Consider the following 18,237-nt stretch of genomic DNA (forward strand, 5'->3'; position numbering starts at 1 on the left):
TAACTTCCACAGCATGCAGCCAGAGATCCTGTGTGCTTTTTCTATATAAGTACTAATGATGTCAATATGACTTGCTTTCAGAATAAACATACTCTGTGTTTTTTTCCTAAAAAAATATTTAGGGGTACCCTCATTTTGACTCAAGAAAAATTATAGTTCAAATCGGGAAAAATAAATACAGTAAATGGACAAAAGTACAAAGATTCACAAAATGTTTCTGCACACCCCCAGAAAAAAAGCACTGAGTATACTCAAGATTCTAGGCAGACTCTCTTCTTTGCCTGTCTACTCAGAAGTAAAACCCACTGCACAAATGAGTTTTACTCTCAGGTAAACGTGTGGCTTAATTTCCCAAGGGCATAATGGGAAATATTTCTCCACTAACTGGGATGCAATGGGAAATCTGAAATAAAATACTTAAACCCTATACATAAACATATTAGCATATATGCAAATAAACCCTAAATGCAAATGAAGCATGGCCTGTTGCTTTACACGTGGTGGAAACGAGTCGATAAGACCCACCCGCAAAGGGAACAGCTCGGCCGCTGATTGGTTGGCGGCGGAAAACCGAGGGCAGACCGCGGCCTTCTACTCTGCGCTGATTGGTTGCGAGGACGAGGTAGTTCACGCCCTGCAGGCGTCCCTTGGTGTTGAGCTAGTCGTCCGCGCCGGCGCAACAGACTCTTCCTGATTGGGGTAGAGCGGAAGCGGCGCCGTGACGTCATACGCCGGAACGGTGCTAAGGCGGGAGGAAGACGCTCGTCGCCGGAGCCGCTTGTGAGGAGACACAATGAGCAAAGCACACCCGCCGGAGCTGAAGAAGTGAGTCCGGGAGCGCGGCAGGGGCGGCGGGGGCCGGGGAGCCCGATGGGAAGGAGGCGAGGAAGAGCGTGGGGCGGCCCCCGTTAGTCTGCGAGCGAGGGAGCGCTTGGGCCTCCTCGCCCCCATCATGCACCGCGCGCGTGTGTCATAGAGCTACGAAAAAGTAGAGCAGCACATGGTTAGGGGCTGCCGTCGTTTTCCTCCTTAGGGCGAATTGATCATAGAACTAGGGAGGCCGTCTATCTATTTTTCTTTGTTTCTAAAGACATATAACTCCCCCTTTCCCTGTGTTGAGATGAATTTGACTGCAGTGATGCTTATTTATTCACTCTGATTTAATTTTCAGATTTATGGACAAGAAGCTGTCATGTAAGTTGAATGGCTTTTTTTTGTTTGCTGCATTTTGGGAGGAAAACTTTACTGGGACTTACTTTGTCTTAACTTGTGCTGAATGGCAACCTGCTCTCACTTCCCCCATTCTTTGCTTCTGTAGCAGTACAGTCATACCTCGGGTTGCGAATGCTGCGGGTTGCGCGTTTTTGGGTTGCAGACCTCGCCGAACCCAGATGTACTGGAATGGGTTACTTCTGGGTTTCGGCACATGCGCAGAAGTGACAAATCGCATCACGCGTGCACAGACGCGGCACTGCGGGTTGTGAACGTGCCTCCTCCAGGGATCACGTTCTCAACCCGAGGTATGACTGTATCCCATATGTCTAGTCAGGAAAGTAGCCTAGATTCCCTGCGATGCACAGCCAGCTGCCAAACAAACGTATGAAAGTGAGTAGTACATCTTTCTCCTGGTTTAAACTGGATTCCACAGTTGTGAGCAAGAAAGGATAAAGACAGACTACCTACTTACCTGTCCATCTTAATTCCATAAATGTTGCCTTGGACATAGCAAACATAGAATCAAGATAAAGTACCAAGAGGAAGTAAACTAACCTGACTGTTCCTTACAGTGAAATTAAATGGTGGCCGGCATGTCCAAGGAATCTTAAGAGGATTTGATCCATTTATGAATCTTGTAATAGATGAGTGTGTGGAAATGGCACAAGGAGGACAACAGAACAACATAGGGATGGTGGTAAGTAGAAATCGATTAACCTTTTAAAAGTACAATGGTACCTCGGGTTAAGTACTTAATTCGTTCCGGAGGTCCGTACTTAACCTGAAACTGTTCTTAACCTGAAGCACCACTAGCTAATGGGGCCTCCTGCTGCTGCCGCGCCACGAGAGCACGATTTCTGTTCACATCCTGAAGCAAAGTTCTTAACTTGAAGCACTATTTCTGGGTTAGCAGAGTCTGTAATCTGAAGCGTATGTAACCCGAGGTACAACTGTACTTGAAACCGAAAAAGGCAGCTAAGCTAATGTCATCCATTGCACTTGAGAATTTATCAAAAGCATTTTCTAGAAAAATATCTTTGAGTTAGATTTTTTAACAAAATATATGCAGGAGTTCATCTATGTGGTTTTGCCTGGTACTATATCAAACTATAATCCAAAATCTTGCAGTACTTTTTTATTTTGTTTTATTGATTTTCAAAGCTTACAAAAGCTACTATAATAAAAAGAACAAGAATTAAACTAAGGAGGTAGACAAAATAAACCTCACAAGTCCCCCACCCCACCCACTTTCACAGAACACTTCTGAAGAATAACAGGATACTGCTCCAAAGGCATGTTTGCACTGAAGGCAGGCAATATCCATATTCTTTTGTAAATGACACTTGTTCACAATAGAGTATGCCAAAGCTCTACTCATACTTGGCACAAAGTGGTACAGTGGCTTTGGAACTCATACATCAAAGTAAGAATTTTAGGATCTGTTTGAAAGGCTTCTTCTAGATGACTATTTAAACTGCATTTCTTCATGAAAATATCTTTTTAGCCCCAAGGATTTTACAGCACTTTTGGATCTTTGGCAACATCCTTTTCTTAAAATGAGGTCACCCAGAGCAGTCAGTGTGTGTACTTAAGAGTTATGAGGAAAATAAAGAGACCAACCTAAAATAATATTAGAGGCAGTAATCCTGAATGCAACCAGAATTCCTGAATTCTGGAAACCACAGAAGAGGAGTGGGCTCTTGTGCTCAAGTGAGAACAGGATGCTGGGTCAGATGCCTATTGGCCTAATCCAGCAGGCTCTTCTTACATTCTTAAGTGTAGCTGTGGATCTTTTTTAACTCTTGCAGAAGGCTCTTCTCTGACTTCTCCATCACCCCTTGTTTTCTTGTCCCATGTTCCTGGGACAGCTGGTACCTTGACATTGACATCTAGCTTTGTGTCTAGACTCCTTCAGAACTGCCTCTTTCCACATGAACTTGTCAGATCTTAGGTGCACCCTTTTCTGCTTTCTCTCCTCCCATTAGTTAACTGGGTAGGAACACATGAGATAAACTTTGGTGGTTGCGCTGCAGTTTCAGAACTTTCTCCCTAAGGAAGCTCATCTGGCACACAGTTTGTCCTTTCAGTACCAGGTGATGACTTGCCTTTTATTTTTGGTATTTTAAGTTAGAAGATTAAAGTGCTTTGGGTGATGTTCACTGTTAGTCATAATCATAAATAGACTAATTATAATGAATTGAGTTGTCAGTGGGTTAACTCCCGAGTATGATTATTATTTGTTATTGCCCTTTAAAAGGCTTTGAGCAAATAATGTAGGAATAATAATAACAAAGCTTAAGCGCTGAAGTGTGGTGACTTTCTGCAGCTGTCTTTCATGATGTGGGAAACAGGTCCCTTTTGTGAGTCTATAATACTCTTCCTTAAGCCACTTGGCAGTATTTGGTTGGTGTTTAACTTTCAGTGTTTTTATTTCTAGGTAATACGTGGAAACAGCATCATTATGCTAGAAGCTTTGGAACGAGTATAAACAAACCAGTGGAACAAGCTACAATGTGGACATTTGTTTTTGTATTGTAGATTTTACAGGCATGACACACTCTTTGTGATTTTTTTTTTTAATAAATTGTTAAAATTGGATCAACTTGCTCTACTTTTTTGAAAGTAAATTCAGGGTGGTTTGAAGTCTACATGGTTGACTTCTCAGTGCATTAACAGGATAAAACTGAGGGCTTCTTCTGTTTTCTTCCATGTAATTCTTTCATTTGATAAACAGAAAGAATTGTTCTAGCATGTAGCAGTAAACTAAACTTTTGGCAGTAAGGCTCATCAATTAAGGCACCTTACCCTTTTGAAGAGACTGTACTAGAGCACATTGGGATAACGAAGATGAACCCATTACATACTTCCTTTTGCTGAGAGACTAAAAGAAATTGCCAGATTTCATTCAGAATTTCTGAATACTAGCAAAAGGTCAGTGCACATAATTTTATAGAATGGTATTCAGTGCTAGCTTTGTGCTCTTTTACCAGGCATGTTGCGACATTATTGTGCCTGATGTGCAAATAGTGGGCAGCATAAGCAGTCTGAAATACATAGAATCAGATAAACTGCATCTATGCCGTAGGTGCATTTAAGATAATCAATTTCCTACTACGTACTTTTAGTGGATTTAGATTGTGCTTAAAGCAGTCTTACGCCTCATGGCAGAAGGCTGTCAACTGGATCAACTGTAAGTAGCCTCCCTTAGTAAGCAACTAAATACACACAATCCCCTCTCTTGGGCTACATTTGTATTTTATATCAGATGCAGCTAAACATCAGAAATCTTACTTTGTCTAGCAATAATATGGCTTGAGTTATCCATTATCACAGTGTATAAGATTGGGACTTCTGAAAGGGAGATAGATAATTGGACAGTAAGACAATACACAATTCGTGGGCATCAGTATACTGATGGGAAAATCGTAACAATTTCATTTAATGTCACCCCTCCTTTTCTTTCAGCTACTTGCTGTCAGTTGCTAATCCACCCCAGCCCAGCACCTGATGGCTCCTGCATGTTGCTAACAAAGTAAAATCCTGAATTAAGCTGCATGGCTCAAAGACAGCTATTCTTTCACTCCCCTGTGCCTCGTTGCTATTTTTTCCTGTAAATATAGTAAAAGAGTTTTCAGTAGGTGATGCACCACATGGTCTGATACAGCTTCCTAAATCCTCAGATCCACTCTCTTCTCCTCTTCCCCCACCCCACCAAATACAGTATACTAGATTTCCTCCCCAGCCTTGCGTATTCTACCTCAGAGTTCTGTTTTGAGTCTCTCGTGCAAATCTTCTTGATCAATCATGTCTGCCTTATCATACCAGCGATGGTAGGCTAAAAGAGCAGCATTTTTGGCTGCGATTGCGCTCATTTCCATGGCACTTGCAGCCCATTCGATGCCGTTGAGGTAGTACATTCTGTCATGGAGAATGATAGGGGGGCATTTCTCTGGGGGGCTGTAGTGTGGGTAGGCAAGCCACGTCTTCACTTCAACAGAATCATAAGACGAGAAAAGCAAATTCAGTTGCTCCTTGGTGAGAGGCTTGGGTGAGAACACTTTCCAAACAGCAGGGCTCAGAAGCGTGTTAGTTTTATCTTCAACTGGAGAGACCATGCCAATACAATTGATAAACAACTTTGGGTTCTCCATTGTGAAAATGGCAGTTAAAGAGAACTTTGAAGGATCCTGGTAGCCAAAGTAGGAAGTGTTAATGCGCCCATGGACAAACGTTGCCACAGTCTGATGGTAGGGCTGGGAGAACTCGGGAATGGGTGGCTTGAAGTTGCGGAAAGTTATGTTGGCAATTTTACGCTGCAACGGGGTGGCAATCAGAATGATGTCGTACAGCTCTGACATTAATCCTGACGTAGAATTGTAGGTGACTTCATACAGCTTCGCAGTTTCTCCTGGGAGACAAAGAAAGTACTTTTTAAAAAGCAACACTTTGTGTATTTAAAACATAATCAAGAGTAATCCGCCTGATGTAGCCCTAGGCCAGTTTTCCAGCAAATTTCAGGTGGCTTTGAAGAGGAAAAAAGTTGTCGTTGCAACTACAAGTAGTCTTTCTGGCTTCTATTATCGACATCTATGCCCCTTCCTTTCATCTACCCAGCCAGTGCTGACTTCCCCTGTCCAAACCAATATATCTCAACCAGCAAATTCTAATCCAATTATTTTTTTCTACTGCATCCCAAGTGTAAGAATGTTGTAGCAAGCTCACCTAAGCGCCCTCTTTTCATCGTTTTCTCTTCCAGAGCAATAACAGTGCCAGAAATCAGTTGTGCTTTAGAAGCATAAACAAGGCCACTGCATACCAGTTTGTTGCCACCTTCTACTGACCAAAGTCCAGATTCGGCGCCTGCCAAAGATACGGCACCTACCGGGGAGGCAATAATAAAATTTCACACAAACCTGCAGAACTCTAAAACCAACAGTGAAGAAAAAAGCATTTGAAGATTGTATATCTAATGTTAGAATAGTTCTTTTTATTATTTCTTTATCACCAGAAGATTCCGGTGTGTGTGTGTGTATGTACAAAAGTGTGAATAAAACTTTACACAACATATATAGTACACATACACACACACACACACACACACACACACACAAAATAGGTAACCTACAATAACCCATAATTTAAGGCAGACAAAAAACAAAATAAGGAGCAGGGGCAACCCATCCTGTTTTGCCGCCTGAGGCAACATGAGAAGGTGCCACCACCACCAAAGCCTCGCTTGCTGAAGTTGCACAGGGGCTTCCAGTGAAGTGTCTTCAGAAGCCGCCGCTGCTGCTCTTTGCTTCCCTGGCAGGGGCGGGCAGGATACCTTCAGGGGTTTTGCTGCCCAAGGGATTCTGCCACCCAAGGCGGCTGCCTCAGCCCATCTCACGGGCACACAGGCCCTGTATAGATGTCCTTGGGGACTACACAATGTAGCAGGCCCAATCAGAGAGTGTAACTCAAAGAGCAGCCTTCCTGGGTCTCATGCCCTCTGGATGACAATCTCCATCATCCCTGTCCATGGTCCAGGCTGTTTGGGGTGGATGGGAGTTGCAGTCCAGCAACATCTGGAAGGCACCAGGCTCGTGAAGGCCAGCTTAGAGAATGTCAATCATATCCCACGTATGGGAGAGCAGAAGAGGATTGTAGAAAGGTGTGTGTATTTACCTAAAACCAGAATGACTAACCAGACCTTGTGTCTTATCAGGCCTCTGATCCTACTCACAGGACTCCTGCTGAATTCTCTGTCATTTGTGCTTTTGACTACCCAGAACCCACAGCAGGCTGGCTGGCTGGCAAGCAAAACCTCTGCACACATAGCTCCCAGTTGCCATGCAAATCACCTCATGTACTTTGGGCATGTTTGCAGCAGGTCTGTTCTTGACTCGGATAGTGAGGCAGACAGATGCAGTATTTTTCTGTGTATAACACACCCCTGTGTATAACAAAACCCCTATTTTGGGGGAATCCAAATAAAGGAATCCCGCATATGCACTATCTGTGTATAAGACAACCCCCAATTTTAAACTTGAAAAAATAGGGGGGAGATATAGTTTTATACACAGAAAAATACAGTACTAGAAAGTGAATTTTGTCCATGAGATCATCATTCAAACATCCCCTTCATGCAGATTATTCCAGGCAGCAAAATGCCTTTCATTTGGTGGTGGCCATCAGGAAGAGGAATTTGGGTATTTTTTATTTAAAATTACAGAACAGTCCCCGTGAGAATTTGGCCCTCCAGCATCTTTCAAGGCTGTGCTTTACAGACATATTGAGTTATTGTAATCTTTCCCTGAATATAAGAAGAGCCTGTTGGATCAGGCCAGTAGCCCATCTAGTCCAGCATCTTGTTCTCAAAGTGGCCAACCAGAGCAGTACCTGTTTATCTACTTGCACTTTGAAGTGCTTTCGAACTGCTAGGTTGGCAGGAGCTGGGACCGAGCAATGGGAGCTCACCCCATCACGGGGATTCGAACTGCCGACCTTCTGATCAGCTAGCCCTAGGCTCTGTGGTTTAACCTACAGCACCATTTGCGTCCCATTCTCCTCCAGGAATTTGTCTAATTCTCTTTTAAAGCCATCCAAGATGGTGGCTATCCCTGTGGGAGTGAGTTCCACAGTTTAACCATGCACTGCATGAGGAAGTCCTTTCAGGACAGATAAAAGAACATTGAGCTTCATTCGGTGTCCACAAGTTCTAGCATCATCATAAAAAATTATTTATACCCCGCCCTTCCCAGTTCAGAAAACCAGGCTCAGGGCAGCTAACAACAATTAAAACACTTAATTGATGCTACAAAAAACTGGTATGGTATAAAACATGAATATGGTATAAAATATGGTATAAAACATGAATAACAATAAAATCAAAAATCAATTTGGGGGGAAAGCCATCCAATAAACATTAGATGATCACCACGGCTAGCTTGCAAATCAGTCCTATTTGGGCCAGTGAGGAGACCAGGGGAGAATTAACTGTGGGATCCCAGAGCAGGTAATCTTCATAAAAAGGGGAGAGGCAGGGAAGGAAGGGAAATAAAAGACCAGGCTAAGTTCAAATTGAAAGCCAGGCGGAATAGTTCTGTCTTACAGGCCCTGCAGAATGAAGAGGGAGAAAAACTTTTCTCGATCCACTTTCTCTGTGCCCTGCATAATCTTGTAACCTAAAAAGTCCCCAACGCTGGAACCGGGAGTCACTCCATCCCCTTGATCATTTTGGTTGGCCTTTTCTCAACACCTCTTCCAAGTCTACAACATCCTTTTTGGGGTGAGGTGACCAGAATTGCAAACGCAGACACACCTTATGGATTTGTATAACAGCATTATGAAAATCAGCAGCTTTTATTTTCAATTCCTTGAACCTTCAAGATATGGCAAGATACAAATCTGCAAAGAAGCACTGCCACTTACCCACAAAGCTATTGATGTTGGCACCTTGGCCATAGTTGACTCTCATAACTGGAGTCACCATCTCATTGATGAACTTCTGAGAGAAGCTGGTCTTCTGCATGGCCTCATCAATGGTAACATTCAGCATCTGAACGAAGTCAGCCCCTCCGAGGGCATGAAGTAAACCCTCGTTGCTACCGAAGGCATAGTCGTAAACCTGATACCGATAGATCCTTTGTGCAAAAGAGGAAAAATAATTAAAATATGCGAAAGCAAAGACTGTGCAGGAGGAAGACAAAGTTAGTGACTGGTATTGTTTTTGATAAGACTTTATTTATATTGGGTGGCGCCCTTTCAGAAGCTTTGTGTTGTTTTCAAACAGAAAATAAATTGACGTTCATTGTTGCTTTGCTGAGTGCCACCAGTATTCACAACCACGTAAGAATACTAACCCTAATTTAATTGCAACTTATTCCAATGCACAGGACTGATAGCTAAGAAGCCTGCACCCCAGATTGCTTTGCTAGTGCCTCCAGGTATTTATTTAGGAATCTGTGTGCAGTATTGAAGGGCAGGTTTTTTCTTTCTCCCACCTTGTACCTGATTGTAAATAGCAAATAAAAAAGGGGTCCTAATAAAGCTGATGCACACTGGCTTAACGAGACAGAAAATACTGGCAGCGAATCAAGGCTTAAGGGAGAGGATATTTTAACAGGCCTGAAGTAAAGCAATTGATTTCTTATATATATAATTTCTTCTTTGTAGGCTTCTTCCATTTGGGGCCTCAGGTAAAGACAGACTTCACTGTGCATCTCAGGTGGTTATAGTCATTTTGCAGACTTGTTCTTCTGCTTGCTCCTGAAGCTTTGAAATGGCTGTCAGAAACAGGTATCAGAGTGGCTGGGGAAACCAGCTTGACAAGTCTATAGTCTAGAGTGCATTGGGGGCAGAGGGCAGGCAGTATCCTTTACATTTGTGTAATCAATAAATCCTCTTGATCACAGGCTAAACCTATGAGATAACATTCCTAGCTTGGCTAGCTAACAGGGTCGCTGAGAATATGGCAGAGGTCAACAACCTTTTTCAGCTGTGGGCCAGTCCACCGACCCTCAGACCTTGGGGGGGCTGGACTATATTTGGGGGGGGGGGAATGAACGAATTCCTATGCCCCACAAATAACCCAGAGATGCATTTTAAATAAAAGGACACATTCTACTCATGTAAAAACACACTGATTCCCAGACCATCCGCGGGCCAGATTTAGAAGGCGATTGGGCCGCATCCAGCCCCCGGGCCTTAGGTTGCCTACCCTATTGGTACTCTTAATTATTATTATTATTTAGTAAAAGGTGGGCAACATCTAACTTCCTAGCCAGAATGAATAAACCAGGGGTCAGCAAACTTTTACAGCAGGGGGCCAGTCCATTGTCCCTCAGACCTTGTAGGGGGCTGGACTATATTTTGAAAGGAAAAAAGCGAACAAATTCCTATGCCCCGCAAATAACCCAGAGACGCATTTTAAATAAAAGCACACATTCTCCTAATGTAAAAACATGCTGATTCCCGGACCATCCGCGGGCCGGATTTAGAAGGCGATTGGGCCAGATCCGGCCCCCGGGCCTTAGTTTGCCTACCCATGGAATAAACCATTCCAGTTTGAGGTTAAGGCAGCCTTTGCCAGGTGTTTCAAAAGTACTGGCAAGTGCCGGAGCCCCACAGGTGTCAGAGAAAGGTGCAGTGGCTATAGGTTCAAATATATAAAAGGATGTCACATAGAGGAGGGAGAAAGGTTGTTTTCTGCTGCTCCAGAGAAGCAGACACCGAGCAATAGATCCAAACTACAAGACAGAAGATTCCACCTAAACATTAGGAAGAACTTCCTGACAGTAAGAGCTGTTCGACAGTGGAATTTGCTGCCAAGGAGTGTGGTGGAGTCTCCTTCTTTAGAGGTCTTTAAGCAGAGGCTTGCCAACCATATGTCAGGAGTGCTCTGATGGTGTTTCCTGCTTGGCAGGGGGTTGGACTCGATGGCCCTTGTGGTCTCTTCCAACTCTAGGATTCTATGATTCTAGGTGCCTTGCCAGGGTGGGTGGGGAGGGGCCTGCATTGAGACAGGCAGACTTACCTCATAAATTTGTCTAGCACGTCCTCTACCCACATGTACATCCGCACAGGATTCAGTCCGTAATGCCAGAGGAGCTTGAGAAAATTCCAAATGTACCAGCTGCTCTCCTCAAAGACAAACTCATCTCCATTGTAGATGCCCAAAAGGCCACCTTGACCTTGATGGACATTAAGACCTGCAGGTTTGAAAGCACAGCTTGTGAACTGGGAGAAAGTCTGAGTTGACACTGGGGCAGCAGGGTGAGAACTCTGCATCCGTTTGAGATTTGGTGGGTGATGGATGGGTGCACATTTAGTGGGAACCCGTATTTTTAAATTTGAACTCCAGTAAGTCTGCTGTTCTGGAACCCGGGTGACGCTGTGGGTTAAACCACAGAGCCTAGGACTTGCCAATCAGAAGGTCGACGGTTCGAATCCCCGCGACCGGGTGAGCTCCCGTTGCTCGGACCCTGCTCCTGCCAACCTAGCAGTTCGAAAGCACGTCAAAGTGCAAGTAGATAAACAGGTACCGCTCCAGCGGGAAGGTAAACGATGTTTCCGTGCACTGCTCTGATTCGCCAGAAGCGGCTTAATCATGCTGGCCACATGACCCGGAAGATGTCTGTGGACAAACGCCAGCTCCCTCGGCCAGTAAAGCGAGATGAGCGCCGCAACCCCAGAGTCGGCCACGACTGGACTTAACGGTCAGGGATCCCTTTACCTAAGTCTGCTGTTCACTTGTGTCTTTTTCAGAAATCTTGAGAGGGTGGGGAATGTTCATTTCCTTCCTGCCATGTGACTACTGTCGTACCTTGGAAGTCAAACGGAATCCCTTCCAGAAGTCTGTTTGATTTCCAAAACGTTCATAAACCAAAGCACGGCTACCGATTGGCTGCAGGAGCTTCCTGCAGCCAATTGGAAGCTGCGGAAGCTACGTTGGACGTTCAGTTTCCAAAGAATGTTTGCAAACCGAAACACTCACTTCCAGGTTTGCGGCGCTCAGGAGCCAAAACATCCAAGCACCAAGGCATTCAGGATCCCAGGTACGACTGTATTGCGGAACTTGTCACACTTTACATAGATCTGATTCAGATCTCATAAAACCAGTGTTTTAAAACAACAGCACTTGTTGTTGGTTTATTTCCGAGCCTAAATCAAGGTGCTCACATGAGTATTTAAAGCCCTAAACTACTCACTAAACAACCCCAGGTACATGAAAGACTGTCTCCTTCTCTACTGACACACTTGGGTGCTAAGAATGGCATAGGGGAATGCAGTCCAGGAAAAGGGCCTTTTCTGTGGTGGAGAGAAGCTTCTGGCAAGTGTGGAAGACACACCTCTTTACCTTGGCTTTTGACACCTGAGATGTACCCATCTTATTCTTGTGACTGTGGCTTACAGCTTACATTCTGAGAGGAAGTAAGGCAGCGATACCCAGACTTTTCACACACAGAAACACAGACCCATCTTACCCATTGAGGCTAGTGGCGCGGGGTGCCAGAGCGCCAAGTTCTGGATGGCGCTAGGCGAGAGTCTGGGGAACACCAAATGAGCGCGCTGAGCGAGCGAGGGCGCATGCGTCGCTCCCGCCTAGTCTTGGCTCGGTTTTTTCCCCATTAGCCTGCAGGTGCCAAATTCTGCGGGGCGCCAGAAGACTAAAAGGGGAAAAAACCGAGCCGACGCTTGGCGGCGCATGCGCCCTCGCTCGCTCGGCGCACACCCGCTCTCTCGTTGTGCTGCCTGCTGTGGCCACCGCGGCACTAAGCGTCCAGCTGAGCCAGGAGGCGCCGCGTCCAGCCTCCACCTCTTCCCCGCCGGAGGAGCCGCCTTCCAGCCGCTGCCCGCCTCCTCCAGCCCTAAAAAGGTCAACTCTGGGAAGGGAGGGGCGCAGGAGGGATATTTGCACCACGGCACCGGATATGCTTAAGACATACAAGCACCCCCAGAAAGAAAATGCACCTCCCATTTCCTCCAAATTAATTATAGCAACCTTCCCAGACATTGGGCCCTCCAGATGTTTTAGACTATACAGTGGTGCCTTGCAAGACGAAAAGAATCCGTTCCGCGAGTCTCTTCGTCTTGCGGTTTTTTTCATCTTGCGAAGCAAGCCCATTAGTGGATTAGCGCTATTAGCAGCTACTAAGGCTTAAGGGATTAGCGGATTAGCTGCTAAAAGGCTATTAGTGGCTATTAAAGGCTTAAGGGATTAGCGGATTAGCTGCTAAAAGGCTATTAGCGGCTTAGATCAGCTGATAAGCGGCTTAGCGAACAGCTGATAAGCAGCTTAGCGAACAGCTGTTAAGCGGCTTAGGGGCTTGGGAAAAAGGCTAGGAGGGAAAAAAAAACCCCAGGAATCGCAAGGCATTTTCGTCTTGCGAAGCAAGCCCATAGCAAATTTGTCCTGCGAAGCACCTCCAAAACGGAAAACCCTTTCGTCTAGCGGGTTTTCAGTCTTGCGAGGCATTCGTCTTGCGGGGCACCACTGTAACTGGCTGGAGTGGATAGGAATTGTAATCCGACACATCTGGTGGGCAGAGAAGGCTGCACTGTAGCCTTTTCATTGGCGTGAAATGGAACCAAAACAGTTTCCACTGGCATAAGGAGCAGAGATGAAACCTGCTCCTAGGGAAAATAAGGTGTCCATACCTAGCTCTTTCACAAACTGTTTCATGTGCAGGTTAAGGGGGTGGATGACGGATCCGCCTGCTTCGTAGTATTTCCCCTCCAAATTGATAGTAGCTGCACGGCCTCCAACTTCTCCTCTTTCAAAGATATCAATCTGGATGTCTTTACCAAACTTCTGGCGCAGGAAATAGGCTGCAGATGTGCCCCCGACGCCAGCTCCAATCACACCTGGAATTAAGTTGATTTTCCTGTATTTAATTCCTTTCAACAGAACTCAGAATAAGGTAACCTGCATAAGATTCCCTCGGAAGGCGGTGGACTCTCTTTCTTTCTTTTTTTTTTTAAATAATATTTATTAGAAGTTTATAGTTACAGAAAAAGAAAGAAGAAGCAATAAAAAACAATTTAACAAGCAATATGAAAAATAAAAGAAAAAACAATACATCAAAACAGCAAGAAAAACAAAAACATTTAAAAACACATCCAATATTTCCATATCTTTACCTTTCATTCACTTGTTTCATCGACCTCCTCACACCTCCCTTTTTTGTATTCTAGTTCAATTAGCTATTTCAGCAAATCCTTTCCATCTTTCTCCATTTTTTGTTCTATAATTTATCTTAACACAATCTAACTTTAAAGTTTCCACTTTAACCCATTAACAATCAGTTTTTGCTTAATTCTTTATAGCATTTCTGCTAAAACCATCTAGCTTCATTCCAGCATTCTTCTAACATTCATTAATTTTGCAGTGTTTCTGTAAATATACTTTGAATTTTTTCCAATCTTCTTCCATCGACTCTTCTTCCTGGTCTCGGATTCTGCCAGTCATTTCCGCCAATTCCATGTAGTCCAGGCAGTGGACTCTCTTTCATGGGAGCTTTTTATGCAGAGGTTGGAGGGCCATCTGTCATGGATGCTTCAGTCGAGATTCCTGCATTGGACTGGGCTGGACTAGATGACCCTGGGGGTCCCTTCCTCCTCTACAATTCTGTAATTCTATAAGAACATCAGAAGACCCTGCTGGATCAGGCCCAAGGGATGTGTTTTTGGAAGCAAGGGCACAGTGGCCTGAAAGAGTTTTGAACCACTTAAATACAGTGGTACCTCGGGTTAAGTACTTAATTCGTTCCGGAGGTCCGTTCTTAACCTGAAACTGTTCTTAACCTGAAGCACCACTTTAGCTAATGGGGCCTCCTGCTGCCGCCCCGCCGCCGGAGCACGATTTCTGTTCTCATCCTGAAGCAAAGTTCTTAACCCGAGGTACTATTTCTGGGTTAGCGGAGTCTGTAGCCTGAAGCATATGGAACCCAAGGTACCACTGTAAACTGTAATGAGCAATAGAAGTCCAGGCAGAGGTTTAATACAGTGGTACCTTGGTTTGCGAACAGTCTGGTTTGCATATATTTTTGGATTACAAATACGTCAAACCCGGACATGCGTGTCCCGGTTTGCGAACTTTTTTTGGATTACAACCCATATTTTTTTTTGGATTATGAACAAATTTTTTTTGAAGGCCCCATTGGCGAAAGTGCTCCTTGGGTTACAACCTGTTTTGGTTTACAAACGGACCTCCGGAACGGATTAAAAGGTCTCTGACAACAGTTTGTTTGTTTAAAAAACTTACTGGATATTTCAAGGAAAAAGTAGATCTAGATTAAATAGCAGGGGGAGGGGTGCAGACTGGCATTTTAATGCCAAGGGCACTGTGCGATCACTGTGAAAAACTTGCATGCCATTTAAGAGCATCACCAATCTACCATAAAGGTATGTCCCAGGAGTTCCTGAGAGTAATAATAATAATAATAATAATAATAATAATAATAATTTATTATTTATACCCTGCCCATCTGGCTGGGTTTCCTCAGTCACTCTGGGCGGCTCCCAACAGAATATTAAAAACATGATAAAACATTAAACTTTAAAAACTTCCCCATCGTTCTCCCTGGACACTGAGGTCCAGCGCTGAAGGCCTTCTGGCGGTTCCCTCACTGCGAGAAGCCAAGTTACAGGGAACCAGGCAGAGGGCCTTCTCGGTAGTGGCACCCGCCCACCAGATGTCAAAGCGAAAAACCAGACTTTTAGAAGACCTCTAAAGACAGCCCTGTTTAGGGAAGCTTTTAATGTTTGACAGACTATTGCATTTTAAATTTTTGTTGGAAGTTGCCCAGAGTGGCTGGGGAAACCCAGCCAGATGGGCGGGGCATAAATAACAAATTATTATTATTATTATTATTATTATTATTATTATTATTATTATTATTATTATTTATTATTATTATTTATTATTATTATTATTATTATTATTATTATGGTACATAGTATTTAGAATCCTTTATTTGCACGTGCAGGTCTTTCTCCCATACAAGTTGTCCAACTGGTGTAAGCAGTTTGGTGTAAGCATTTTCTAAAGGAAAAACTGGACTAGCTTGTTTCAAAAAGCCACATGCGGGTTTCCAATTAGGGGCAGCACATGTTTCACAAGCCCATGAGTCAATGGTGCACAGAAAGTCATGTCCCAATAGGGCTGGCGGAACTTTGTGTAGCAAAGCATTATTTGCTTCAATACAATTTTAAACTTTACACCTACCGTTACTGAAGTTTCATCTGAAATGCATGTCTGCACAAGCACACATAGCAGCTCACAGTTATTGGGAATTGAATTTCCTCAAAGGGTGAACTCCCAAGTACATGATGCCAGGCTCAGGAGGAGGGGTGGCAAGAAAAAACCACTTCCCTATCTTCTGCTGGTTGCCATGGCCCAGTAAAAAGGCCTCCCCTTTTTGCCCATGGTCTCCTAGTAAGGAAACTAGAATTTTAAAGGTGGCATTTTGTCTGCATTAATGAGATGCTGAAGCGATGTGTGCTGAATGTCCTGTGATTTGCATGGATGTGAAAATTCACCCCACAGAGTTTTTCCTATCACAATGGGGCACAGGGCTGAGAATTTGCATCCGCTTGAAGTTCTCCGCAAGATCTGAGGATCTCAAACTCAGTTTTCAAACTTAGTTGGGTGTTCCTGAAAGCAGATCCACCTCAAAGGACGAATGTGTGGCCAGGGAGCCAGCCCCCTTTGAAATGAAGGGACGACTCTGAAAAATAAGTCATGTCAGACTAACCTGATCTCGTTTTTTGACAGAATTACAAGCCTGGTAGATGAAGGGAACGCAGTGGATGTAGCCTACCTTGATTTCAGCAAGGCATTTGACAAGGTGCCCCATGATATTCTTGTAAAGAAGCTGGTAAAATGCGGTCTTGACTATGCTACCACTCAGTGGATTTGTAACTGGCTGACTGACCGAACCCAAAGGGTGCTCATCAATGGTTCCTCTTCTTCCTGGAGAAGAGTGACTAGTGGGGTGCCACAGGGTTCTGTCTTGGGCCCGGTCTTATTCAACATCTTTATCAACGACTTGGAGGATGGACTCAAGGGCATCCTGATCAAATTTGCAGATGACACCAAACTGGGAGGGGTGGCTAACACCCCAGAAGACAGGATCACACTTCAAAACGACCTTGACAGATTAGAGAACTGGGCAAAAACAAACAAGATTAATTTTAACAGGGAGAAATGTAAAGTATTGCACTTGGGCAAAAAAATGAGAGGGACAAATACAAGATGGGTGACACCTGGCTTGAGAGCAGTACATGTGAAAAGGATCTAGGAGTCTTGGTTGTCGACAAACTTGACATGAGCCAACAGTGTGACGCGGCAGCTAAAAAAGCCAATGCAATTCTGGGCTGCATCAATAGGAGTATAGCATCTAGATCAAGGGAAGTTATAGTGCCACTGTATTCTGCTCTGGTCAGACCTCACCTGGAGTACTGTGTCCAGTTCTGGGCACCACAGTTCAAGAAGGACACTGACAAACTGGAACGTGTCCAGAGGAGGGCAACCAAAATGGTCAAAGGCCTGGAAACGATGCCTTATGAGGAACGGCTAAGGGAGCTGGGCACGTTTAGCCTGGAGAAGAGGAGGTTAAGGGGTGATATGATAGCCATGTTCAAATATATAAAAGGATGTCACATAGAGGAGGGAGAAAGGTTGTTTTCTGCTGCTCCAGAGAAGCGGACACAGAGCAGTGGATCCAAACTACAAGAAAGAAGATTCCACCTAAACATTAGGAAGAACTTCCTGACAGTAAGAGCTGTTCGACAGTGGAATTTGCTGCCAAGGAGTGTGGTGGAGTCTCCTTCTTTGGAGGTCTTTAAGCAGAGGCTTGACAACCATATGTCAGGAGTGCTCTGATGGTGTTTCCTGCTTGGCAGGGAGTTGGACTCGATGACCCTTGTGGTCTCTTCTATGATTCTATGATCATAAAGGCAAGATGCAGAGCGCCTTTCCCCTCTTATGCGTGTAACACTCTGGAAGCTGAGCGCTCTGCACATGCTCCAAGGCACCTTTGCATCAATGCATGAGTGTGCGCGCAGGTGCAATTGCAAATATGTGTGTTTGCGTCTTTGCCCTTAAGCACCTTGCCTAGTAAGCACCTAGTCACGAGGCGGCAGAGGGTCCCCTTCTCCCCCCCTCCGCCCCTTTCTTTCCTCCGGCCCCAGCCGCCCTCCGCCACTCCCTACCTATCCTGGCGGGCGGGGGGCGCAGCTCCTGGTTCCCCCGCGCGACTCCCTGCCACAGGGCGGCCAGGAGCGGCAGGGCGCGGAGCAGGCGGAGGGCGGCCATGGCGGCGGCGGCTCGGCGAAGATGGAAGAAGGGAAGGAGGGAAGCGGGGAGGGACTCTCCTGGGCCCGCGCCCCGCCCCGCGGCCTCTGGGCGGCGGCGGAAACGGGAGGCCGCGGGGCGAGGGAGGCGGCGCCAGAAGGGTAGACTGCTGCTGCGCCGGGAGGATTCCTCTGGCGAGGAGCCTCCTGACCCGCGTTTTGGCCCGTGTCTCCCGCCCGCCC

The 18,237-nt window shown here is 45.2% G+C and overlaps 2 protein-coding genes and 1 long non-coding RNA gene across 3 annotated transcripts in view; 1 reads left to right on the forward strand and 2 right to left on the reverse strand.

Annotated features, from left to right (window-relative positions):
• The window catches only part of LOC310683944, a 255,003-nt gene that overhangs the window by 56,237 nt on the left and 180,529 nt on the right, over positions 1–18,237 (reverse strand). The gene's annotated exons all lie outside the window — the stretch shown is intronic.
• SNRPG (small nuclear ribonucleoprotein polypeptide G) lies at positions 692–3,813 on the forward strand. The gene is made up of 4 exons (XM_083454427.1): positions 692–825; positions 1,172–1,194; positions 1,788–1,912; positions 3,653–3,813. The coding sequence occupies exons 1-4, from the start codon at positions 794–796 to the stop codon at positions 3,701–3,703; spliced, it is 231 nt and encodes a 76-aa protein (XP_083310553.1). The 5' UTR covers positions 692–793; the 3' UTR covers positions 3,704–3,813.
• Positions 3,771–18,062, reverse strand: PCYOX1 (prenylcysteine oxidase 1). Its single transcript, XM_083454059.1, has 6 exons — positions 17,914–18,062; positions 13,357–13,563; positions 10,733–10,907; positions 8,629–8,840; positions 5,938–6,093; positions 3,771–5,623 (listed from the first exon to the last, which is right to left on the reverse strand). The coding sequence occupies exons 1-6, from the start codon at positions 18,014–18,016 to the stop codon at positions 4,974–4,976; spliced, it is 1,503 nt and encodes a 500-aa protein (XP_083310185.1). The 5' UTR covers positions 18,017–18,062; the 3' UTR covers positions 3,771–4,973.

Source organism: Podarcis tiliguerta (assembly GCF_965153285.1).
Source record: "Podarcis tiliguerta genome assembly, chromosome: 8".
Taxonomy (NCBI): domain Eukaryota; kingdom Metazoa; phylum Chordata; class Lepidosauria; order Squamata; family Lacertidae; genus Podarcis; species Podarcis tiliguerta.